Source organism: Poecilia formosa, unplaced genomic scaffold, assembly GCF_000485575.1.
Source record: "Poecilia formosa unplaced genomic scaffold, Poecilia_formosa-5.1.2 Scaffold349, whole genome shotgun sequence".
Classification (NCBI taxonomy): Eukaryota; Metazoa; Chordata; class Actinopteri; order Cyprinodontiformes; family Poeciliidae; genus Poecilia; species Poecilia formosa.
In genome coordinates, this window is record NW_006800288.1 from 312,343 (window position 1) to 339,067 (window position 26,725).

General features: G+C 38.4%; 1 protein-coding gene across 2 annotated transcripts in view; it reads left to right on the forward strand.

Annotated features, from left to right (window-relative positions):
* The first annotated feature begins 380 nt into the window (after positions 1 to 380).
* Positions 381 to 26,725, forward strand: part of col22a1 (collagen, type XXII, alpha 1) — a 69,937-nt gene continuing 43,592 nt past the window's right edge. Inside the window, exons 1-8 of one of the 2 annotated variants that reach the window (XM_007574319.2) lie at positions 381 to 983; positions 6,777 to 6,918; positions 7,008 to 7,574; positions 14,885 to 14,965; positions 24,926 to 25,037; positions 25,719 to 25,842; positions 25,970 to 26,245; positions 26,341 to 26,421. In XM_007574319.2, coding sequence (XP_007574381.1) covers positions 6,828 to 6,918; positions 7,008 to 7,574; positions 14,885 to 14,965; positions 24,926 to 25,037; positions 25,719 to 25,842; positions 25,970 to 26,245; positions 26,341 to 26,421 — 1,332 coding nt within the window. In that variant the 5' untranslated portion in view covers positions 381 to 983; positions 6,777 to 6,827. The remainder of the gene's footprint in view (positions 984 to 6,776; positions 6,919 to 7,007; positions 7,575 to 14,884; positions 14,966 to 24,925; positions 25,038 to 25,718; positions 25,843 to 25,969; positions 26,246 to 26,340; positions 26,422 to 26,725) is intronic. The other variant, XM_016661914.1, reaches the window with a different exon arrangement.

Sequence of the window (26,725 nt, forward strand, 5' to 3'; positions counted from 1 at the left end):
AGCATTACATTAGGAAGGTGATGATATAGTAATTTTCTATGCTCCACATATCTAGAACAAACTTCAAGAAAACTGCAAAACAGTCGAAACACTTCTTGAAATCAAGGCTAAAATCCCACCTGTTCAGAGCTGCCTGTCACAGCTAGAACATTGATTGGTTTAGTTGTTCCTCATGATTTTTGAAGATGGCATTTGACAAAATGTGCCTTACAAATCAACTGGCCTCAATATGACTGGAATGAAGGCACAACAGAAGTGTCTGAACTGGTGCGTCCAACACAAAGGTACAAACAGGAGCGTTCTGTAATTATTTTCCTCAGTCTAAATAAAACCCGTCTCCACAAGCGTGTGGCCAGGCAGAAACCAAAGCGGCTCGGCCCACCACCAGATCCAGGGTGGCTCCTCTGTGGCCATCACAGTGGCAGGGGCTGGACACCAAGAGGCCGTTACCGAGATGCTGCACCTCGTCTTTGGCTGGACAGAAAGAAGGAGAAGGAGAGAGAACAAAAAGACAAAAATATCCAAAAAAAGTTGGCTCTATATTTGGCTGTGCCTCTCAGCCTGTTTTTTTTTTTGCAGGCCACAGGCGGTGGAGAACAGCAGAAGCCACCTCGTTTCCCAAGTGAAACTCTACACTTTCTTTCTCCCCCCCCACCTCCTGCTGTTCCCTCCCACTCCGACCAGCCGTCTGAAAGGTTGCTAGAGATCACCTACCAAACACTACTTCACAACTCTGTGCACTGGACCGGTGACCCGGGATAAGGAACGGGGCTCACCCTGATTTGCGGTGCCTGCCAGGAGGGGGGAACCTGTTTCTGGATTATTATCACCTTATAATGATGCTGCCGCTGTGCTGATCCAGAGTGTGAACGCTGGAGGCAGAGAGAGAGAGGCAGAGAGAGAGAGTGAAAGAGAGAGAGAGAGAGAGAGAGAGAGAGAGAGAGAGAGAGAGACTCCTCCAGTGAGACTGACTCACCGGCCAGGTAAGAAAAAAAAAAGACATATTTTCCCCTTCCTAAAATGATGGCATAAGTCAATAGTTGTCAAAATGTATGTTTTTGTTTTTGTTTTTTGCTTTGTTTTTTTGGATAAATCATGTTTTGGAAAAAAAAAAAGAGGTGATTTTGCAAGGAAAAAAAACCTTTTGGTAGAAAACAATGACTGGGACATTATTTTAGGAAAGTGACAATGATACTATTTTGTTCTTCTACAACACTATGACATTTGTTTAATGTTTAACAGTGGGATAAATATTTTTTTTAATCATTGTCTCCTGGCCGCTTTGTGTTATTTTGCAGCTCCTGTGACTTTAAAACTGCTTCAAAAGTAAACTTAAATTGACATTCTTTGTCCTCGAACTGTGACACATTAGAAAAACAAACAAACTAACAAACAAAAAAAAACTCCATAAAGTTTTGTTTCTCACATCTGAGCAATGATGAACAAAGTGCTTCTGTTATAGACATCTAAGCTGCAGGTCCCAGGTTTGCCACTGAGGGAGGAACTGGAAACCGGCCTGATGACACAGACCTGCAGGGGTTTTTTCTCCTTTTTTTTTGTTGTTGTTGAGGAAACTGGACTCAGGTTCACATGCTGATTGAAGAGAAGCAGCAGCAGCAGCAGTCACCTCACATGGTTTATCTGCACATAAAAATGGAGAATAACTCCAGTGGAAGAGCCTGAGGTCGTGTTTTAAATGGAATTCTATAAATGTAGGATAACAGATTCGTACAAAGTCCAACAGTGTGTTAAAGAGCTAACTACTGTTACTGTTATTTGTGACGCTACAACCCTCCCATATATAATATAGTCTAATTTAATTTCAGTTCAGTGTGGATTTTATGAGAATATATATTAGTGTATACATATTGAAAAAAAACCTCAAAAATCTATAAAGCGTGGCATGCACGCATATTCATCCCTCTTTAATAAATAAAACCCAGTACATCCAACTTCCTTCTGAGTAAATCTGCTAGTGCGAGGTTCTGTATTAGAACCATAACAGGTTATGATGTGAGTGATATGGCTCTCTGCCCAGAGTGTCATATCAAAGGGGGCATGAGAACTCAAAAACATAAAAAACAAAACAAAATGTCTTTTGCTTCTTAACATGTCTAAACAGACGGAGTGTAAGAAAACATGGCTAAAGACTAAAGCCTTTATTGTGATGCTAAAGTCTGAATCCGATTAGAGACCTCTGTTTAAAGGGTTATTTCAACACTTTTAAGGCCCTGGACTACATTTGATCAGCTCCATTTGAAAATTTGAGTTACCAGTTCTAGAAATACAGAAACCTCACTTACACACATACGCACGCACGCACGCACGCACGCACGCACGCACGCACGCACGCACGCACGCACGCACGCACACAAAAATCCCACACACTTTCAAATTTACAAAATCTTTATTATATCCAAAAAATTGACAAATAAGATTGATTTAACATTTGAATGGTTCAGGCAATACCTATTATTTCCAGATTCTTTAACATAAAGCTTTGATTTTTAAACTTTATCTAAAAATAAAAAAAATAAAAAAAGCAAAAAAGAAAGACCAATTTTCCCAGAGAGCATGTGGAGGGCAGCATGGTGGAAAGCATGAATGGTGCATTTTCTTCTCCTTCTTCTTTACTGACATCTGGCCAAAGTTCATTTTCTAGATTTTAACATTCACCCTAACTCAGGATGTTTGGAGCAGTTTAGCTCACATACCTAATCTGCTCATAAATAGCAACAGGGAAGGCAAGAAACAGAAATAACCCTAAGTGGAATCAGATAAGAAAATTAGTATCTGGAGGCTGAACGCCTTTGCTTTCCCAAAAGTTCATAATGCCCTCACTATTCTACCTTCTAACACAGGTACAGTCATAGACAGGAGGGTACTATGGCAATCCGCCCCTACCCCTCTCTCCCTCCATACCCCATTTTGCTTAATACTCCATTCTACCTAATTATGTGGTCTTTTATAACCTTGGAGCATTACCATAATGCTAGCAAAACAGAATTGTGGCCCTTTAGACATTTTGTCACATTGTCACCACAAAACCGCTAAACCTTTTGTTTCCAGTGTATGTTGTAAACTAATGCAAAGTAGAAAATTGGGTGTTATATCTGAAAAGTGTGGCATACATTTGCTTTAAATCCTCATTTTTCTGATAGCTCTAACTAAAACCCCGTGAAACAAATTGCCTGGTCACCTAATCTGTTACCTGTGTGTAATTTAAGCACAGAGGAACAAACAGCTTCTCCTTGTCCACACAACAAATCTGGCCTTCATGGAAGGATTGCGAAAGAAAGAGACGGTACAAAGAAAACCATAATTTGTAAGAATTTCAGTCGTTTGTGAAAATGCATGGCACACGAGACATATACGTACACTGGTCAGATGAGACAGAAATGAAATTTTATGTTGTTTATGTGAAAAGAAAAAGAGAACAAAAACACACCGAAGAACTAAAACTGTTTTGTCAAAAATGATAGAAATTTTTTCTCAACAACGTAGATGAAACCTAACCAAATCTAACAGTAGACAAAATGAGTTGTAATAATTTACATCTAATATTAGTAAAAAAAAAAAAAAAAAATAGCATTGTTATGATTTTTTTAAGCTTCACCAAAAGAAAAAAATCCAGATAAAATTGTTCCAAACAACAAAAGATCATCTGAGTACATTAAAAATGTTCCTTTAATTCACTTCTCTCTGAGGATAAATATGTTATCTCAATATAGACAACTTATTTTGCTAAAAGATAAAAAAAAAATACATTCCTTCAAAAAATCACATTTTAGCCAAATACGTTTGCAGTAAACTTAACCTAAAATTAGACAAAAACTAAAATAACTACATTACATCTAATTTAGAAGGACTAAAATAATAGCTAGAAATTTAGTCAAAAATAATATGCTGAAAATGTTGTGCTCTGTCAAAGTTAACACTGCATGGGAGATGTTTATGACAAAAATTAATGGAGCTAAATATATGGAAGAAATCTCAGAGACTTGAAATTGGAGTGGATGTTCGCCTTCAAACAGGACAATTCTCAACGTCCAGCCAGAGCTACAATGTAATGTTTTACATTAAATCATATTTACATGTTAAAATGGCCCAAAGTCCACACCTAAATTTGATAAAGAAGAAAGACTTGAAAATGTTCAGAGATTTTCTCCCTCTAATATAAGCTGTGAGAGGCTAAATCAAAAGGCCTGCAGCTAAAATTGCAACTAGTTTCAGCTTCTATCAGCATTTATGCATGGGGACATATACAAATACACACCACTGTTAAAAGACAGTTTAGTTCTTTGAGAAGTTTTGGAAATTAAAAACACCAAATATCAAGTTCACCATAAATCTCAAAACATGTGGTTGATAGAGGTTAAAATGTTGCTAGCAGGATAAGAAACCATCATTAATCATCTGTAGGTGTGAAATTAATACAAACATTGAAAAAGTAACATTAGCATTTAGCTGAAAGGACACTTGTTCAATAAAACGTGAAGGGACAAAAACATGAGTCTATCAAACCTAAGGAGTCTAAAGTACACTAGAGGTGGATCTTGTGGAATCCCTTCTATGGCATCCTCCTTTAAATGGTGGAGTACTGGTTACCACTATAGCCTCACACCATCAGATTCTCTATTTCCTAGCCAGAGCTAGGAAATAAATACAGGAGGAGTGTCTTATTAAAACAAGAGTTCCTCGTCATAACCAGATGATTCAGTGGGGAAATACGTTTTCAGAATTTGACTTCTTAATAAGTAATAGAGGGTGCCCCTCTGACTATCTTCTCACTTGGTTTTTTTATTTTTTATTTTGAAGACAGCGCCCTCAAGATGTTTCTGTTTTACTGTTATGACCTTTCTTGTTTAATGTTGGTTGATTTAATGAAATATCACTCTGGAAAACTTTTTTTTAATGAGTTATATCTCGTTACGACGAGAAGCTCTCGTGTTAGTGAGATATAAAGCTTGTCAAGACGAGAAAGTTTCTCATTATGACATGAAAAGTGTCCTCCAACCCATAATGTTAAGGTGGCTTCATTCAGTAGCATCTTTAAGTCCACCAGCGTCGTACTAAGGAACAACAGAATAAATATTTTCTTCATTTTTTCTTTCCAGTGGCAAGCAGATAGTTTTGGTTGCATGTTTCCTCTGGAAAATAAATGAACCAACAATGTGTTCAGTGGAAATATCTTACTGTACGGAAACAAGGTGGAAGATGGTAAAAAGCTTTTCAGTTCATCGGAGACTACTTTTTTCCGACTTGACCAATAACTCAAACTTTCCAAAGCATCCCCCGGACAACCCCCCACAACGAGACAGTCTTCCTGTCAGGATGAGGCCATGTTTAGGCTAGAGTCAGTCACATGTTAGACCTCCAGCAACAGAAAGTGCTACAAATTATGGACTACAGTTGAGAATTGAGAAGTGTTTAGATGTTGGGATTCTGTCAGTGTCATTAAGACACAACAACCAGCCAATAAAAAACAAAAAAAACTTCTAGTTGATGACCAAAAAGGGACCAGACTGACTCTCATAGTCCAATAGATGTCTTTGTCTGGGTGTTAAAAATAATCTGATCAATCTACATCAGCAAAGCTCACTAACTCTGCATTCTTCTTTTTTAGTCTTGTGGGTGGATAGAAAGACATAGTTTGGCATCAGGTTTCAACCATCCTCAGTCAGTCCAATTTTCTCTGGATGGAGAGTTCACTTGCTCCTCCAAAGAGATGTTTATTTCAGTCTTAGCTTTCAATTATCATGTTCGGAGAATGAAGAACATTTCCTGCCAAGCTTCATACCAGAGATATACAGGGCTGGAGGAAAGGTTTGCCATGAGATGAAGCCAGGAGTGTAAGTGTCTTTAAATGCACAGAGTGTTAATACAATTTTAAATTGGTTTTCCGCAAAGCTTGTGTTATAGTTGGGATGTGAATGCAATGGCTACAGAAAGTTTTTAATTCACAACAATCTTCCAACTCCATAGGAAGTACTATGCTTTGAACAAGCATTTGTCCTTTGACAGATTTCTCCAAAAGGTCAAGCTTCAAAGTTAGATTCATGCACTCAACTGTGATTACCCATATATTTTAGAAACTTGAGTCCTATCACTCAAATCAAACCCATTTGCCAAGATGAAGTAGGCTAAAAAAATGTCAAAAAGTAACAACATATCACCCCCCTGATCTAAAGACATTCAACAACAGATGAAAAACAGTCACCACGAATTATAGAAAGGGTTACCAAGTCATATCTAAAGCTTTACGATTCAAGGAAACCACTGTAACATCATCATCCAAACATGGAACAGTAATGACCCTTCCCATCAATGCACAGTGTACCAAATTTACTTCAAGAGTAATTTTAAATAAAGCACCCAGGAGATTATAAAAGATCACAGAGAAACATCAAGAGCACTACAGGCATAATTTGCCTCAATCGAAGTCAGTGTTCAACAAGACAAGGAAAATTGCATCCTTAAAAGAGTTCCAAGGCTGTATCTTCAAATTTAGCAAAGTGACATTTACCGAGACATCTTGATGATCCCCAAGACTTTTCGGAAAAAGTCCTGTGGAATGATGAGACATAACACTGCAAAACAAAAACAAAAAACCCCCCAAAAAATACATTGTCACAAAAAAAATACACGGTTCTTAAGAAAAGAGATTAATATAATTTAGAATAGAGCTGTAACGTAACAGAAAGTGGGAAAAGTGAATCTCTGTCAATACTTTGAAGATATGCTGTATTGCCTGATGTCTCCACTGATCTTTCCAGAGCTTGATGGTGGTAATAAGCTGAACAAAACAGACCCAAGACAAGGCCCACATGGAATTCCGACTGGGATTTAGGATCACCCTGGTCTGCTTCGTCCTGGCCTTGACTCTTTCAGGGGAAGGAGTGGATGCACAAAGGGCAGGTAAAACCATCAGCATGAAATATTCATACCCACACAGGAAGTTTAATCTGTCCCAACTACACGTAACTGAATGTTTTTGTCTGTTGCAGGTTGTAAGAATGTCCACTACGACTTGGCGTTTATTCTGGATACCTCATCCAGTGTGGGAAAGGAAAATTTTGAGAAAATTAGGCAATGGGTAGCGAACTTGGTAGAGTCTTTCGACGTAGCGCCCGACAAAACTAGAGTGGCAGTGGTTCGCTACAGTGACAGGCCGACTCAGGAGTTTAACCTGGGGCGATATAGGACCCTGGAAGACGTGAAGCGAGCTGCCCGTAATATACGTTACCTAGGGGGAAACACCATGACCGGGGACGCTATCAGCTATACCACCACGAACATCTTCACGGAGCGGAACGGCGCGAGGCCGGCTGAGCACGGCATTCAGAAGGTGGCCATCTTGCTTACGGACGGCCGAAGTCACGATTACGTTCTGGAACCTTCCAAGGCAGCCGCCAAAGCTGGCATCCGGATGTTCGCCGTGGGCATCGGGGAGGCTCTGAAGGAAGAGTTGGAGGAAATCGCGGCAGAGCCCAAGAATGCCCACGTCTTTCACGTGACCGACTTCAACGCCATTGATAAAATCCGAGGCAGGTTGAGGAGGAGGCTGTGCGAAAGTAAGTCACCCATCAGACAATTTTTAAACACATTACTAACAGTGTCTGCTGCATGGCCTCTTTCTGAAAAAAAAAACAAAAAAAAAAAACAACCACAATGGAGAGTCAACCTCAAGCTAAACGTTGCATTTATTCAACTGGTCCCCTTATTTTAACCTTTAACCACTGCGCAGGAGCGACCCTAACCACGAAACCCCACCCCAACTACAGAGAGTTGCTCAGGTTATCAACTTTTGGTCTAACACGAAGCCTGTGAGGGAAGACTCTTTAAAAAAGAGTTTAAATAATAGTTTCCTAACAAGACATATCTGTGGTGTCGCTGCCTTCTTGACTGCTGCCTCAGAGCAGAGGCGTTCAGCACTGGAAAGCTTCTCCTCTTAAAACCTCAGCGGTTTTTCCACTATTGTGCTGAGAAAATTCTTTCAACACATGCACACAGGCTTAGAAAGTAGTTCACATACTCTCATAAATCACCTAATTTGGGGTTAAAAATGCACTCTAACAGCTTAATAGTTGTCTCATCTGTATAATGGAGCAAGGAATTTCTCTTTTAAGTTCCTTTTCCAGAATTTTTTTGTTTCACGACTTAAAGGCATGGCCTAATTTTTTTTTATTGTTGGTTGCTGAGAGGCAACGTGTAGCTACTATTTTTGTATTTCAGCAGCTTATTAAAACCCACTCAGACTGGATAGGAAAGTCAGAGTACCTGGTCGGGTCACGCTAACAGTATAGTCCCAGACTACTAAACTCACATTTTTGGCCTCACCTGTCATCATGGAAAAATAATAATAAAATCATTTATAAAGATATTTTCCCCCGGTGGTTTGTACTATAAAGTACCTATTTTTCATTTAATATAACTAAATCTGATGATTTTTTTCTTCAAAATCGCAGAATTTTCGCATTTTCCCATTCAAATGCTCAGAAGCGAAGCCGGTGAGGCAGCAGTGAGCTGAGCCTCACCTGGGATTGCGCAACCTCTCGCTAACTGCGCCGGTTGCCATTCTATGAGAGCATGCTCCTCCTGTCTGTACATCGCCAATAAAATGGTTAAAAACATTTAATGTATGAACTGATTTTCCATAATTTAGCTTATGTATTTAATGTACTGTGTTTTTATTGTCACCAACTGTATGTGTAACGTGTTTCTTGTGCTGAGGAGGGATCATAAACGGCAGAGAACAGATTAGAGGTGAGGCAGGCAGTTCTGGTGCCTCATCGCTGGGGGCGCTCATGACTCCACAACTGCAGAGTAAGAGACAGTAACAGCGAGCTAGCCATACAGTAACGCTGATACAGAGAGCAAGAAAGACGTGGTTTTGAGTTGTACTTTAACGGTTTCTCGAAATTAATATCTACATGTCTAAGTTTGATTGAGATAACGGAATTATTCTGCGGAGGCGGCGTGGCTAAGCATCATGTTAAATAATAGTCTTTTTGCCCTCCAGCATTGTACGCATGCGTGTAATTTCCTTATGTAAAACAATAACATGCAGGGGGTCCAGATTTGCAAATCCGATTATAATTAAATTGGTGCCTCACCAGCTATGAACCTCACCTCACGTCACTGATATCTCTCTCTCTCTCTCTCTTTATATATATATATATATATATATATATATATATATATATATATATATAAAATGTTATATATAAAATATTTGCCACTGACCTATCTTAAGTGAAAAATGAGCCAAGAAATGTTATTGAAACAAAAGGAGTGCATTAATTTTGTACTTTGCTTTCTCTGAACACACCTTAGCAAGTGATGTCTTTAACAATCGGCTTTATTTTTGAAGATGTAGATTTTTATCTGTGTGGAGAAAAAAGGGTTGTAGGCAGTGTGGCACCAATGATCTTCCTGTAAAATTTGTTCTTTGAACTTGTAAACTCATTGAAACTCTTTTCAAGTTCTGTTTTGTATTTTTGACATATGAAATCCATTTTTGACACACTTGCTTCTACTTACATTTCCTGTGTAATTTATGATTTTTTTTTCCTATGTAAATACAAGTAACTTTGCTACCACTGTGATGTTGTGTAGATTGAATTGTTTTGTACTGGCAGAAACAGCATTGCTGATTTTTCTCAAGCTAGCTGTTAGCTAGCCTACAGAACCAGCTACTCTAGCTATAAACTACATGAATCCCCCAAGAGTTATTTACTGGTGCTAAAAATAATTGCTTATAACCTTCTACCAGAACCTCACATCAAGAATCCTAATCTTTTCCTTATTTGTTGTAAATAACTAACTTCTCTTTGAATATTATTATTCAATAGTTCCAGTGGTTTCAGAGATGGTTTATTAGTGTTGCTTTAATTGGTACAAACCTATTTTTGTGGAATTTTTGTTTTTTACTGCTTTCTGTTAGCTTATTGCTAAATTAAGACTAAATGGGAAGAAATGAACAACTCCAAGACCACAAACAAGAAGGACAATACATCGTTCATTTTGACTAGGTAGATGTAAAAAAAACTTTGCTGCAAAGAATTACTTCTTAAAACATATTTACTGGTTTTTACACTCCTACAGGTTTTAAAGGTTTCAATCTTGAATTTTTAATTGAAAGCCAATTAACTCCGACTTTGCATTGAGTCAGTACGTTTTCTCTTTTCAATGAGAAATTGTATATTTTCAAGAATGCGATGTAGAACGTCTTGAAATAACCAAAGGCTGCATTTAGTGAAAAACAAAAAAAAAACAAAAAGCTTACAATTTTTTTTTGTCCATTTTAAGAAATTGCTGCAAGTGGACCTCCATGTACATCCGTGGTCAGTGCGAGTGGCTCACTGGGCAGTGCCAGTTATTTTCACCCAGAAAATTGCAGCTGTAATGTTTCACGTTGGCCCGGCGCCCAATACTCGGATAGAAGTGAAACGAATTCACCTTTAAAAAACAGACACTGTTTATCCTCCAGTGACTCTTTAGAGCATTTGAGGTCTTAAGCTGGTAAGTTTGGAAGTGTGACTTTCAGTGACAAAAACTCACATTATGACAGTTTTTAGACAAAACGATCAAAGGACACAAATAATTAGAAGCTTATCGAAAACCTGCGGCAGCAAAAAGAGAAAGGAAAATATTGGCTGTAGGACGGTAATGGTAAGGCAAAGGCAGGTTTTACATTGCTTCAAATATAACTCGCACTCGCGTCCCCAAATTATACCTTCAGAACCACAGCTGCAGGGAGTTGCTCTGTTATTTAGCATTTTAAGATTCAGAGCTGTGCAAGCAACATCATCTTTAAGGAAGTGTGACGCACGTCACTATATCCAGAGCATGGCCATTCTTGGTCTACCTGCTGGCGCTGGCATTATAAACATATATTCTTTGGTAGGTCTTCCATTATCACTTAGAAAACTTCACGTAGACGTGACATTTTGACCTGAATACAGCGGCATCTCCATTTGGTGTTACTTTACAACACCAAATGTTGTAAAGTAACTTATAGAAATTCAGATGCCAAACAGATAAACTAGCTGCTCGGGTTTTCATGTCGGGCACCCTCTTAGCTTTTGTACGCCGCAAAAAAACAACAAGCCAACTTGTCCTCAGAATCAACCTCCAGAGCTTTTTATGACACAGAGATTTTTTAGAGCCGTGATTTTAGAAAATTGCAGGTTTTCATGGCACATATTTTGCAGATGCTTGTAACAGCAGGAAAGCTGGAGTGTTTCAGCTCAGCCGCAGAGCATATTTATGACTTGTGGTCAAGGGAGCAAACACGAGTTGTTCAGCTATTAATAGTGAAAAGAAGAATTTCATTTAAATGTTGGAACCACGTTAGATTGAGATGAGTATGGACCGGGACAGAAATCTGGCCCAGGCCGTTTTGGTTCAGATGGCCCACCAGATATGATCTCTGCAGATGATCCTCATAAAAATGAATGCATTCACTGGGAATAAGATGGTAAATAATAATAAATAAAAACATAAACGAGTTGGACCACTCCTTATGCACACTCTTTGTAACTAGTATAACAGAATAACAAATTTTGCTGGCTGATTAATTGTCCCAGAAATTAATGCAACTGTCGTTTTGGTAGCATTGTTAAACAATGTAATGATAAAGGCATAATATTGCAAATTATTATGAAAGACTAATAAACTTTAATTTTGTGCAGAACTTGCCACACTGAAACTGGAAGATATTTTAAACATCCAAAATAAAAGACAACAACCAAAATCAGTACAAAGGAAATAAAATAAAATCTGCAACCATAAATAAAATGGATTATGAAGACTCTGTAAACAAAATTGCCCTTCAAGAAATGTTAGTCATCAGAATAGAAATTGAGCTCATTTTAATTTATCATAAGATTAATTGCTTATTGCAGCAAGCCTACTCATTTATTAAAATTTAAACATAAATGGTGCGTCCTTCATCTATTCTTATATAGCTACAGCTTAGAAAGTTGCCTTTTTATAGAAGAACTGAATATCTTCTGAAAATATAGAAATTATAAATAATTAAAATGTTAAGTACTCACTACTACTTACATTGCTAACTCTCAGCACCCAGTAACGGTTTCTAAGTGTCTGGTGTCTGGTGGTATATTTAGCATAGAGTCATATAGGATTTTTAATGGTTAATGGTTACACAGAAATATTGGCTTTTTTGTCTTTCCATACTCTGCTGATAAGATAGTTTACTAGAATACCATGAATATCTTCAAAGCCTAGTTGATAAACAAGCAAAGGCCAGTGTGTCATACTTCCTGCATTACTTTGGTGTGGAGTGCTGTATGTTGTATTTTTATTTGCATTTTTTTTTTTTTTTGATGGCACTTTGGAAAAAAATGAAATCTCCATCTTCTTATTGCATGTTCTATCCTAGATGTCATCTTCAAATGAACATTTCTGTGTAATAAACTCAAACATTGTCTCTTGGTGAATGCTGCTGTACTGAGGCCAGTGACTCTACTCCAGTAAAAGGACCTCTCCTGCCTAAAACAACTTAACCCAAAGATGTTTCCTTTCCCTGTCACCGCCGCTGCTGAAATATAAGTGTGTGGAAATATGAAACTGGCTGTTTCCAGTGTGGAAGTGGAACCCACCACACCCCACTTCACCCCCACATCCCTCACCGACACAGCTGCCCTTTTCTTCAACCAGGTCTGTGTCTGGACGTCAAACAGGAAACTGAGCGAGAGAGGGCAGTGTGTCTGCACCAGCTCTGTTCAGCTCACACACCAGTCCTAGCGCTTACATCATTCCAAGCTAAACAGTCTGACAGCAGTTACAACAGCTGGGGTGTCCAAACTTTTTGAAAAATTATGCTTCTTTTGTTATAAAAACTGCAAAAACAATTCTGTTGTAAGAATAAACTAAATGCACAAAATATGAATTATTATTAATAATAATAATAATAATTTTTATTGTCATTATAGAACCATGCAATAAATTACATGAATTATAATGAAATTGGTGAAATTTTTTTTTATTGAATTAAATATACCCGTCTGATTTCTATGCAGAAAGTATCTCTAAATCATTTTAGATGTATGCTAGGCTACAAGAATATGGGATAAGTCACTATTTTTTAAAGTTCTTATTTGTTTACTATATAGGTGTGCCTGATTCTACTATCAAATAAAAGTTACTGGATGTCAGTGGTGCTACATGCTATCAAATTAAAATAAAAGCTGAAAAAATTTTAGTATTAAAAGATGAATTGTTTGTGTTGCTGATTAAGTTTACTTTTTAGTATTATTTGAATTTATTTGCCTCTTTTTTATCACAGAAAATTTCACTTTGTTTTAATCAAACAAATCAAAGGCTGTTGATCGTGTCTCGATTGACAGCCTGGTGAAATAAATCTGTGCTATTTTCTGAAGTGTGAACAAGGGCCACACAGAAACATTCCAAGGGGCACAAATGGCTCCAGGCCACGGTATGGACATCTACTACTGTGTTTCAGCATTTGGGATTTTTTTTAGGTGGCTTTCTTCAAAAGAAACAAACAAACAAAAAAACTAAAATTAAATCTTAAATATAAAGACATATGTTAACCATTAGTGTGTGAACACCTACTCTTACATCACCTGCAAAAGTGTTTGCACCCCTTTGTCCCATTACAGTTTATTTTATTGGGATTTCATGTGAAAGACCCCATCTAATCCGTTGAGCATAGTTTTACATTAGAGGGAAAGTCTTGTATATTTTTTTTCAATTACTAAAAGTCTGAAAAGTGTTTTTGTTTTCAACCCATATGCAGTCATTCATATGGGATTTTTCAAATTCTCCAATTAATACGGTCCACTCAGGCTAAAAATAAACCAGCAGTTTTGGGCCAGTGCTGAGTCAGCAGTCGTATGCAAATTTCAGGCATAATTAACTCACTTTGGTCTAACCTGTCTGCTGTGTTCCTTTGTCTTCATGATGCTCTTTGTTCACTAACAACCTCTGACAGACCGCTGAGGTGTTGCTTACTGACTATGGGTTACTAATGGATTCAGTCAGTTGAGCTGGATTTCATGTAGGAGAATCAAAAGGAAGATGCTTGGATACAAATTAGCTGAAGATTTTTATATTTTCATTCCTAAAAATGCATGATAGTTTTTGCTCAATTTCATACTCCCAACCCTCCTTTGTGTTAGTATAGTTGTGCGGTACTTCATACTTTATCGATTCAATACCACATAAGCACAGGGCCTGTATCACCAATACCGATACCGATACTTTTATTTAAGTTTGATATATCATAAAACTTCTGACCTTAGGTGTGTTTAGGTGGTTTGTCTTTGAAGTTGTTTGTTGAAACCAATGTCAGAATTTGAACAAAGTTTATAGGTACTTTAATAACATGTTAACATGATTTGTGTGTATTTTTCTTAAGCAAACTGCAAAGAAATTCTCATTTGAGAGCAAAGCAAGACAAAATCTTTTTGGAGGTACTATTGATGAACTATAATACAAAAAATTAAACAACATTTCAAGAGGGAATCTAAAACTAAAGTAATGTGTAAGATCAATACTTATATCTATCTTATCCTAGGTTGATAGATCTGTCAATCTAGGATAAGATTGATATTTATACTATTGGTACTTCCACTAGAAGATAGAATCTAGTATTTATCTTTCTAGTCGAAGATTGAGTCTATCAACTCTGTAATATCACTTCAGAGTTGATACCGATTTTTTTGATATTATTGATATTTTGGGGCGATCTGCCCACTTCTATTGATCACATAAATTCACACTAAAACACCTTGGAGTATGTGGTCGTTTTAACAGAAGAAGCAGACAGTTCAAGTTCAGGACGATAAATTCTGTATGTAAGGCAACATTGACACTTGTCTTTTCTTCCCAGATGTCCTGTGTCCAAAGATGAAGGTTCAACCTGATCGCTTCAAGCCCAACAGCACCAGTTATGGTCTTGAAGAGGTTCCAGGTATGTGCAAACTGCTGCTTTCCCAGCGGCAACACGGACAGCTGGCAGCATAAGTCAACCTCAGAGTCAACTCTTCATTTTTCAAAACATTTCCTGCACTCCCACTTTGGGCTTTTTTTATGCGTTGAGAGAAAAAAAAAGCATTTCTTTTATGCATAGATGCAGTCAGCTCTTGCAATTTTCCCCCTTTTGCTATCTGATTGGAGAGTAAATTGCTTTTATTCATGACTTGGAAGGTGTTACCTCTCTGGCACATTTATTTTCTGTCCCATTTAATACTGCCATCATAGAAAAAAGGGGGGAAAAGAAAACTTGACGCATTTGCAAAACAAAGTGATGTGGATTTGTGTCAGCCCAACTTTGCAGATTATATTTGTATTTTTTTGTTTAATGCGTGTGTTTCGACCGATGTTCTGTGCAGAGCTTGGTTTTCATCTATTTGCTCTTCATGAATATTTATCAAAAGGATTTTCAAAACTGCGTCAGCATCAAAATGGTAAATTCGTAGTGACAGGAAACGTATGGCTTTTTTTTAAAAAATCTATGTAGAGATATATATGTCTGGCAATATGAAGCCATTGCCAGTACCTGACTGCTTTTCAAAAATAGCAAGCTGGGAGAAGAGTTTAGCTGCCTACCTAACAGCACAGTGGTATTTGCAAATGAAAAAAAAAATATATATATATATATATATAAAACTAGAAATTAGTTATGTTTGTGTGTGTGTGAAATTAGGTGTGTGTGGGTGGGGGCTGTACTGCAAAAATACCAAATTGGACCAAGAATTTTTTTGTGTGTTGTTTCTTGTGCAAGTATCTCACTGCATCTTAGTTGCATCATTTATTGTTCAGTTTTTATTGAACAAACACTGGCAACAGCTGTTCATTTACCAGCAGCTCAATCAATCAATCAATCAATCAATCAATCAATCAATCAATCAATCAATCAATCAATCAATCAATCAATCAATCAATTTGTTAAGCATTCAGTCAGAGAGTCGCTATAGTTTAGTACAACTTTTTCTGAGCTTTATATTAAGCCAGACTTGATGAGAAGATTTCTGATTGAAAGAAATAGTGCAGGCACCCAGAAGACCAGAAAAATCTTCGGTATAGAAGACACTGGCATGTCTAGACTGAGCAGCAGAAGGCTTACATGGTGCCATGATATAACAATCTATTATCAGGGGCTGATTAGAGCGTCTGAAAATTTGAGGTCTCTGGCCGTAGCATTAGCCAGGATTACCTGCATGTTTCCCATGTTTGATACGGATCACATGAGGCTGTGATCGACACGTGAGGCATACAGATAATACTGTAGTCAATCTATCATCCCAGTCCAACTACCAGTTCACCTAAAATAACAACCTCTATCACATGTATTCAAGCTCCAATAATGCTGACCAAGACATTTGGTGACTTGGATGTTTTGACTCTCTGACAACACTATTACTGTTCATTCCACCAATTGTGACATCTGGTTCTAGAAATATTAGGTGTCTTCAAATTGAGTCAACATACAATGTTCCTGACTGGTCTACCATTACTTCTGCGTGCTTACTTACTTTTATAAGTAGGTGTGATATTTTCCTAACAAACCAGATGACTTTAAATGCCTAAACCTCAATGAATAGAGACTTAAGTAAAAGTGAATATTGACTGTGAGGTATGTTGAGTATGTTGCTGTAACAGTCATAGGACATTTTCTTTTTGTCAATCCACTCCAGGCTTTAGTGCGCGCTTTTCACCAGGCATAGCTAGCAGTCAGTCCTTTTTATTACTGTCACAGACTTCTGTGAGATAATGTTCCTTTTTGTTACTATTTTCATTCCTGTGTGCTCAAGAAACTGGTACACACATCAACACCAAAGTAATCATCATAAAACCCATTGATCTGTCTTACCAAACAGCTTATTTCCTAAAAAGACATCTGGCTGTTCTGAATACTTCTAAAGAAAGCAGGAAATACTGCTTATTGGCAAGACATTATTGTGTTTATGAGACCAGATTATCATTTCATTGTACTGCATTAGATTTTACTTGTACTTATTTTCTTTCTAAGCTTTGCTTCGTCAGAGGGTCTGGGTTCTCGACTATTGAGAAACGATTGCTTCCTGGAAGCGTGACCATTGTTGAAGTTTTAAACTTGACCCAGTCGCTAAGGTTTCCCCATGACATATGTAATGCTCCAGTTTGACGCTGCGAATTTTACCGGAAACTGTAGACAACCATTCTCCACTGCAAAGAGAGAAGTTCTTAGCTGAACCAGTTGACTTTTAATGTTAATTCAACATTTGGAAGCATGGCCAACATGGACTGAATAGCTTCATTCACTTCCTGTGCTGCTATTGCTAAAACTACAGGCACACTACAATTCTAAAACAGCGCATAAGTCATCATTCACAACTCCTCCCTCTGTTTACTGACTGTCTCAGTTGAAATTCTGCCAAAGGAATCCAAGTCAATGGGCGAAAGCCTAGATGGAGCACTAAAGGGAGATGAGAATCAATAGGCTTAAAAAGGCAATGGCTTAGGAAGTCCTAGATGGTGGTATGTAGCTCCTTGGGGTGTGTTGGACTGGCTGTGGACTGCAGGGGCTACCCTGGGGTCTGATGGCCATCCTTCCCTCTTGACCTCTCGGGTCTGACTTCACCAGGTGGGATGGTAGTGAGCCCTCCCTACCTTGGCCCTTCAGAGTTCTGGTTGACATCTGATGTTGACATCTGCTTTAGCCCTTTATATCGATGCTCAACTAATTGGCTGTTTTCCAGTTTTCATCAACTGAACAGAGAGAAGGAAATCAGTCAAGCAGGTCTTTACAAGCATCTGCCAGTCAATCAGGAATAGCAGCTGCAATTGCTTTAGCCACTCTATTTCCAACTAAAGCACATCAGACAAAAGGTAGTTGTTGTTTTTATTTCATGCAGCCAGAGACTTGAGTGTTTCAGGTTGTTCTCAGAGGTCTTGAATTGTGCTTATCCTGAAATGTCGGATGTTTTCACAAGAGGGCCTTCTGGGGGATCGGAGTTCCTGTCTGTCTTCCACCCACATTCATCATCTTAAGAGAAAAAACAGATGCACAGACATGACTGGTTTGGACACATGCTACATCCAAGAACAAGGATTAAGACGTCATAGACCTGGGAGCAGCGCTCCTCAGATGTTGATGTATTAGATTGACTCGTCTATCCTCAATATTGGCTACCAGACATTTTGCTCGTTTTCTAAATGTAGATCAGTGTGGGCTTGCCAAAGACTGGATTGTGTTGTCCTGGTCAAGAGGCGCATAGAGCTTGCACCTTGAACAAGTTGCCAAGCAAACACAATCCTGTCTCCCATGGGCAATTTAAAGGTCTCCAGTTGAACTGACCTGCTTGTGTTAGGGTGGTGGGTGGAAGCAACATGAATGAGCACCAACAGTACACAGACACACCCTGTGTTACAAGGCAGCCATGTTACCCATTTAAGAAAATAGGTAGCTTTTTTTGCTGTAAGTAGCTAATTCTACCCAAAATTCCCCAAATGAGTTCCACAACTCATAATTATCCGCATAGAGACACATTTGAAGCTAATAAGTTAGAAACAAATAGTTTTTTCACGTTTATAAAAGAAAGTTTGAGTTTCCCCTGAAGTTACTTGCGAAGTTTCAGCGACGTTTCAGTCCATTTATGATTTGGGTTCATGATCAGGAAGTACAGAATCACTTTGCACTCTCAGTCACATTCTCACATTCTTGCCACTGGGTGAGTGCTAATTATGTGGTTTTGCTTTTCCGCTTGGCTGCAAAAAGAATTACAGCAAACGTTTTTTGATAAATCGCTGTTTTGACGAGTACGGTAGATGTGGCGCTCGGTACGAAGTTCTGGAAGCGGCCCCTTTTTCATCCATTTACCAACTCCTCTGAGATCTTTTATTTCAGCTTTGCTCCTGTGAAGATATTGGACGAGAAAATCTTTTGTTCCTGAGGTTAAAGCAGACACGTTTTCCAATATACACAGCAGACATTTGTAATTATTCTGCCTTTAGCTTCCAGCAGCACAAACCAAATGGCTCACTACGTACAGTTTGATTAATTAATGGCATTCCTTTCAGTAAAAATGAATGCCGTTTTTACTGAAAATGGCATTCCGACTGGAATCACAGTCAGAATGAGAAAGAAACCTGAATTTTCTCACTGCAAGAAGGTACTGAGTTTAAATCCCTGCCTGGATCTTGTTTATATGTTCTACCAGCTAAAGTCTGTTTTCATCTGCTACTCCAATTTCCTGAATGATTTCCAAATCCTGTATTGTCAGTGAATTTCCCTCTCTGATTTACTTTTAGATTTATCTCACCTTTTGTACTTTGACTGCCAGAGCCAGCTCTCTGTCCCTGAACAGGACCCAGCAGGAATAGAACATGGACTAAATGGGAAAGCAGCGAGAGGCCAGACATGGCAGTGGAATTTAGTCAAAATACTGATATATTTTTTGGTATTTTATGCAGTAGACCAAGTTTACTCTAAGTAAATATTTAGTTCCAAAGCAAATACTTATTTACCAGCCTAAACTAACTTGTTAACAAACTAAACAAGTTAGTTTACAAAGTAAATATTTAATTAAAATTTAGTTAGAAACTAAACATTTAGTTTACAGACTAAATATTTGGTTGGTGAACTAGACATTTAGTTCCTAAATAAGTACCTTAGTTTGTTAGCTAAATATTTACCTCAGAATTAAAATGAGTGGGAAATAAAATGTTTCTTTTACAAATGAAACATTTAGTTACTAAGTAAATACTTATTTCCAGTTTAAGCAAACAATAAAGTAAATTACAAATTAAATATTTACTTCAGGGCTAAATATTTGGTTTATAGATGAAATATTTGCCTCAAACTTAATATTTAGTTTGTAAAAAACTATAAATGTATTAGAACATGGTGAAAAATATAATTTTTTTATTTCAGGCTAAAAGAACCCCCAAATGTTGTTAATTTTGTCTGTATAGCTTTACAAACGGCAGCCCATTCATTTCAGCGTCTAGGTTTGTAAATGTATTTTAACAAAGCATTAACTCAGTGGAACATAAACGCACGCCGCTGGATTTTATTTGTGAAAACCTGTCATGATTAGTCTTGATTTATTTCATAAAAAGCCTCGTAAACATAAAGTTGTAGTTGTGACCTGACAAAATGGATAAATGGAAGCTGCTTCATTCTTCACCGCGTTTCTCATCTTTTCCAAGGCCGTTTCGATACTCGTAGCTAAGAAAAGCAGAGAGAAGAATTGATTTCTCGTACCCACAGTGCAGCGCAGACAGCTGCGTCACACTGGGAGCCGAAACCTTCATGTGGCTCCCTCTGGGGTCAGCAGGGTATCAAACTCAGCCTGAGGTTTGAGGCCATCTGAGGAGACAAAGATGTCTGGGGTTTTCCCATCCATCTTTTTCTGCCGCGACTCCTTGACAGAACTACAAAGCCTACACTGTCAGAGCTGTGTGAGCAAATAGTTTCTTTTCAGGGTTGTGGCTATGCAGACACATATCGTCCTACATGTAGAGTCGTACCAGACAAACAGTGTTTTGGCAGATCTCCCCCCTTCCAACTACACAGACGGTGCTCCTTCCAGTGTGCCATACATGTGAAGACGTTTCCTTCTGATTAGGACTTGACAGCCAGCAGACCTGTGGTTTCAGTCAGACAGGCCTGTCTGACCCCTCAGGATACTGAGCCGGAGCGCTAGTCTCCCCGTCTCCTGCACAAGTGCTGCCATCTGCTCCGATAAAAGGAGTGTTTGTGTGTGCTGTTCACACAAGAGAGTGTGTGAACAGCACACACTCCCTTGTTTGCTGTTCAAGGGAGTGTGTGTGTGTAGGTGCGTGTGTGTGTGTGTGTGTGTGTGTGTGCGTGTGCGTGTGTGTGTCCGCGTGTGTGTGCATGTGTGTTTTCGCCTTTTCCCAGTCAGTGAACTCATCTGGCTCCCACCGCAGATCGCCCCATTGGTCGTTCTTGGCGGTCCAAAGTAGCTTTTTTTTGAGGGGGGCTGATTATATACTCTGTCAGCTGCCAGTCCAAATTACAGCTGTGAGCTTCAGAGCCCCGCGAGCAGCCACCAAAACGCTACGCTGAGCAAATGTGCGCCGCACCGGTGAGGTGACAGAATAAAAAAAAAAAAAGCATGAAGAATTCTCAGCTGCATGTTAACATTGTTTGTTTATCAGCTGACAACCTGCAAAAATGTGACTGCAAGAAAACAGTTACCTGGAAACTAGAGGTGTGAAGTTCTGCATATTTTGGCATTGATCAAATATGTGTAAATACATTGCTCATATTGCCAGTACTGATACTAAGTATATAAGTCATTTAGCCAGTAGAAATAACAAATATCTAATACATTAAGGTACAAAAGCATTAGTTTTATTCATAAAAAGTTCGTCCTGGTCAGTCACATACACATCTCATCCCCAATCACACACAAACTCCAACCCTAACATGGAAAATTCAACTGCTTGAATACCTATGCAAGGTATAATAACAAAATGTCCTTGAGAATTTAACTGTTCATGTTCAACAACCTGCTTAATATTGGCCATATTAATATTAATATTCTCTATTTTGTCTTCAAAGGTTGAGGTCAGTTTAAAATAGTGAACTCTAACCCCTCACCTTTGACCCTGTAAAAATGATCTGCACATAGCAAGATTAGCCGTGCAACTTTGAAAACTAGAAAGATTTGATGGCGGCCCAGGCAAAACAAAGCCAGTAATAATGTATTAGCAGGTTTCACTTTGTATCCCAGCATGCTTGGTAATAACAACATAAAGTTAATTAGTTTTACAATGTTCACCAGTGCAACGTTAAGGAACAGCATAAAGTGGAGACCTTGAGTCAGTTTAATAGTTCATATTTCTTGTCACACTTATGTGTCTGATTCTCAAATTAAGATAATATGAGTAGGACTTTTTTTTAAAACCAAAAACATAGGTTTTAAAAAAAAAAAACTTTTTTTTTTTTACATAGGTTGTATTTACAGTACAGTAAATGTACTGTATATGTGCATTTACATATACAATAAATTATATATGTTTTAATTTATATATGTTGCACTTTTTAAAATAAATAAGTAAAAAAAAAACATCGGTTGTTTGTGACAGTTACAACTGCTATCAAGCAGTAAGATGTAAACAGTTACATGAGATATATTGATAATTCGCTCATCATCTATCAGCCGTCAGAGAAGATGTCGGCATCTTACTCAGGCATTGGCGCAACAAGCCCCGCCTACGTGGGAGCAGGTACGTATGCAGCGTTTTGGGAAACTGTGGTCGGCGATTTTACAGAAGAGCTTTGGACTCAACACGTTGGAATGACACACAACTTTCTATGAATGAATGAATGTCATACTGTGAGAGCTCTGGTGGAGCCAGATGCACATTGTCTGAAAAAAAGAAAAAACAAACACAAACCATCATCAATTACTACTTCCTGCTGTCTTTTTTGTTGTTTTAGCCAGTAGTAACATCTGGCTGTTGATCACGACTTGTGTGATGTGAAAAAAAGTGTTCCCATTGCAGTTTTGAAAAATATACCTATTTAAATATGGCTGAAAAACCACCTCATCCTAGTGCAAAAACTTTCTCTCAGAAAAAGGGCTTTTTTTTCTTTTAACTTGCCGTGTTTCCATTAAGCAATTTATTTTCATAATTTAATTTTACATAATTCTGTGGTTAATGGAAACATGGCTAATGTGGCTATATGGAGTTCTAAAGTTTTAAAAATGCCTTTGTAACTGTCTGTTTTTCATGTGTTGGATATCTGTGAATTAGGGGAAGACTTGTTGCTCTTTGGGACATCTGGGCCTATTTTTGTCAGTCACGGTCGCTTTAGATGATTAAATCTTCAGGTCCAGTAATTATCCTTGGATGTGGCTTGTGGAATTGAACTTAGTTATTAAGTTATTTAACAAGCTTTGCAATCATATTTTCACAAGGCCAGCTTGATCTAGGCAAAATCATATGCTTAAAAAAACTGCCTTTTGTATTTACTCAGGTTCTCTTGTCAATTTTTGTTTGATTGTCTGAAACATCTAAGTGTGATCAAAAAGCAAAAACAGAAGCAATCTCTAAGGGTTCCACCCACTTGTCACAACACTGAACATCTCAGATCAAAGTAAAGGGATATTTCCCACAAACAGATGTGAGAAATGTTCCCATTAAATATTCTAACATGTAATCAGCATAGATCTAGAAGAGTGTATGAATCTGGCAGAATCTGGTCTGGTTGATTCCTTCAGGTCTTCGTTTATAACATGTTTCACTGTTGCTAGCCCCACCAGGAGACCTCCTGTTTCCCACCACCAGTTTCTAAGTTTATTTTTTTCTTATGATACTCACTGACCCTACACCGGACGCTCGCATTACCACCTTAATTCTCAACTTCCTCCTTTAAAAGATTACCGTGCCAGTGTAAATAATCCTGCTGGAAGCCTTGCGTACCATCACCAAAGCTCTGCAGGAATACGTCCAATCTTTCCCCCCACCCCCATCACCCAGAGCAGCCAATGTCACGCTGTTCTAACTCGCTTTACACTACATGGCCACCTGCTATGAGCATGCATTGCGCTGCAAAACCTGGCGGCCAAGCGCAAGTGAAACCCCTCCGAACGTTGGCATCTCCATGGCTACGGCATTTGTTTGCTGTTCAAGGGAGTGGCCTTTTCCAAACCGCCTAAATGTGGGCTGCGGTTGCTCCGCTCTAAATCACACGCCGAAGAGTAACGCAGACATGCAGAGGGCCTCGCCAGCAGTGGGTATTAGTTATTTTTCTTTCTGGCAGCAAACCCAACAAACATCGCAGCTCCACAACAAACGGCTCGATTTTCCAGCTGTTCGGCTGCTGAAGTGGTGATTTCAGCTCCCTCACTCCCCCGCCCCGAAAAAAGGCCACAAGCACAGTAGCTGCAGGGTGTGGTGGTTCTGACCCAGTTCAAACACTAAACACTGAGAAATCCAAAATCGTAACTCAGCCTCAATACTCAGGAGATGTTTGTGTTCATTGGAGTGTGCTTGTGTGCGTGCGTGTGTGTGTGTGTGTGTGTGTGTGTGTGTGTGTGTTTCTGGGTTTTCCTATCTCTTTAGGACTTCCCTTGTCTAGATTGTAAGGGGAGCAAAACGTTTCCCTAATGTACTGGGACAATGTTTTTGAATAATGAAGCCTCATATTGCATATATTAGATATAAAATTGCTAAAACTATACAAATATTGTTGAAAATAAAATCTTTAATAAATGCAAAAGTTGTGCATATTAAACACTCCTCCTTGATAATGCTCTATTTGTCATATTTCTCAGAAATATGGGGAGATTTTCCTTCTGCAATCCAGAAATGATTTAAGTTGAGAATCACACAGATTCAAGATGTAGACACTTAAGAAACTAAATCATGGTTTACTACGCAGCAAGTCAAATTTGTGCTGTTAGAACCTGATTACAGTTTACTTTTCGAATTACCTCCCTCAAAAAATGGCCTTCAAACATGCAAAATAACACAGTCCAGAGTCACAGTCAAAGCCAAGTTATATATGTGAGTGAAGATTGCAAAAATAATACATTAAATAAAATTTTCATTACATTTTCAAATTAATTCTCACTTATAAATCAGAATATATTCCCAATGCCTGATCTTGAGAACAATTCACATCTTTAAGCATCCATGCATAATTTACAAGATTTGTTAATATTTGAACATTCTGTAGAGTTATTGCAATTAAACTGTGGATTGAACTGAATGATAACAAATTATGTGATTTTTTTGGTGAGCCTTAAAATAAGTGTAAGTGTCGTTAATCTGAATCTGGAAGGTTGAGGAAGGAAGTCAGTGCAGCTTTTTTCCTAAAGATACAAATGACACAAACTTGTGGATGTATGTGTGAGATTTTAAAAGAATGCCTCGAATCCATCTGGATGATTTGATTGTGATGCTGCAGGGTTTGACCTGATGGAGTACTTCAACGTGAAAGACATCCTGGGGACCAGAGTCGATGAAGGCCAGAGTTCATATGTTCGCCTCGGGACAATGCCAATAGTCCAGCAAACAGAGTGAGTGAACTCTGCCTGAACTAATAAGTGCACTTCAGATTTCTGTCAAAGCTAGAGAAAACATCAGACTGGAAGACTAGCTCATGAAGGACAGGCAGATTGATTTTATGTCTCACAGCTTCAGATGTTTTTATTAAGAAATACTCAGCATACTGGCTTTTTGTACTAATTGTACTAATTTTGTTACATCCAAATAACCACCTCATTCTAGCACTAAGACTTATTCTCAAATGAGAGTTCTTTTGAAATTAGCACATTTAAGTTAAATCAAATTGATTTTCGAAATGTCAAATTGTGCGATTAGATGGCCAGTGGAGACGCAGCTACAGATAACAGCAGGCAACAAGATGGCATCTCAAGAATGCCATCTTGTTGTGAAGACTGCACAAAGACAGTCTTCAGTAATAATTCTGATATTTTCCTCAAATGAAGCTTCACTAGATATAAAATGCTAAATTGTAGTAAAGCTAATCTGTATGTAAAATATGACTTACTATTTTGTTTTTCCTTGCAATTCAAACTAAGGTTCTGACTGTAGGAAGTGATAACTTGAAGCAGAGAGAATGTTCTACTTTCTTACTGTAATCAGAGTGTCCACTGTGGGTTTTTACACATAGAAATCTAATAGGCAGTATACACAGGCCTAAAGGAAAGTATTAACCATATTGCTTTATTTTGCAGGGATGTGTTTGCTCAGGGTTTGCCAGATGAATACGCCTTTGTGACAACATTCAAATTCAGGAAAACCTCAAGACGGGAAGACTGGTACCTCTGGCAGATTTTTGACAAATATGGAATCCCACAGGTTGGTTCACCAAGTTTAAAAAATATAACATCTCAACATACAATAACTTTACCCAATTTAGAGGGATAGAAATCAGGCCTTGAGAAACCTGTTGCTGATTCTGTTTGAACTTTCCTGTGTCTTCCAGGTGTCCATCCGTCTGGATGGTGAGAACAAAGCCGTGGAGTACAATGCAGTTGGGTTGACAAAAGACGCCGTCAGAGCTGTGTTCAAGAACCCCGAAGTCGACAACCTCTTCGACCGCAACTGGCACAAGATCGGCCTCAGCGTGGAGGCGAAGTCTGTCGCCCTGTATCTGGACTGCAAACACATCCAGACTCTGCCAATCGAAGACCGGGAAGACATAGACATTCAGGGGAAGACGGTGATTGGCAAGAGACTGTATGACAGCGTTCCCATAGATGTGCGTACCCACCTCTATTTTTAAGGCTTAGTTCTCCGCAGGCTTTCTCTTTCCTAAAGGTTAATCTGTTTAATGGCCTGTGTGTGTTTGAGCAGTTTGACCTCCAAAGGATGATGATTTACTGTGATTCCAAACAAGCAGAACTGGAAACCTGCTGTGATCTCCCCACCGGGCCGGTGAGTAGAACTCCCTTAGACACACACTGGGTCACTATTTTAGGGATTCTGTTTTAAAGGGGTAGTATTATGTAAAATAAACTTTTTGGAGCTTCACGTCATGGTACAGTGGCCATCCATCCTGCAGTGTTGCCTTGATTCTTTCATGCATGTTTGAGAAATGCTTTAAACTTAAAAAAAAAAAAAGTTCACCAATTGATTTCAAACCCCCATATTTATAATTCATTTAATAATGCTGATGAGTGATGCAATAAATTACCTGGGGGTTTGTCCGGTATTAAAAGCCATCTGTGCCCATCTGTGA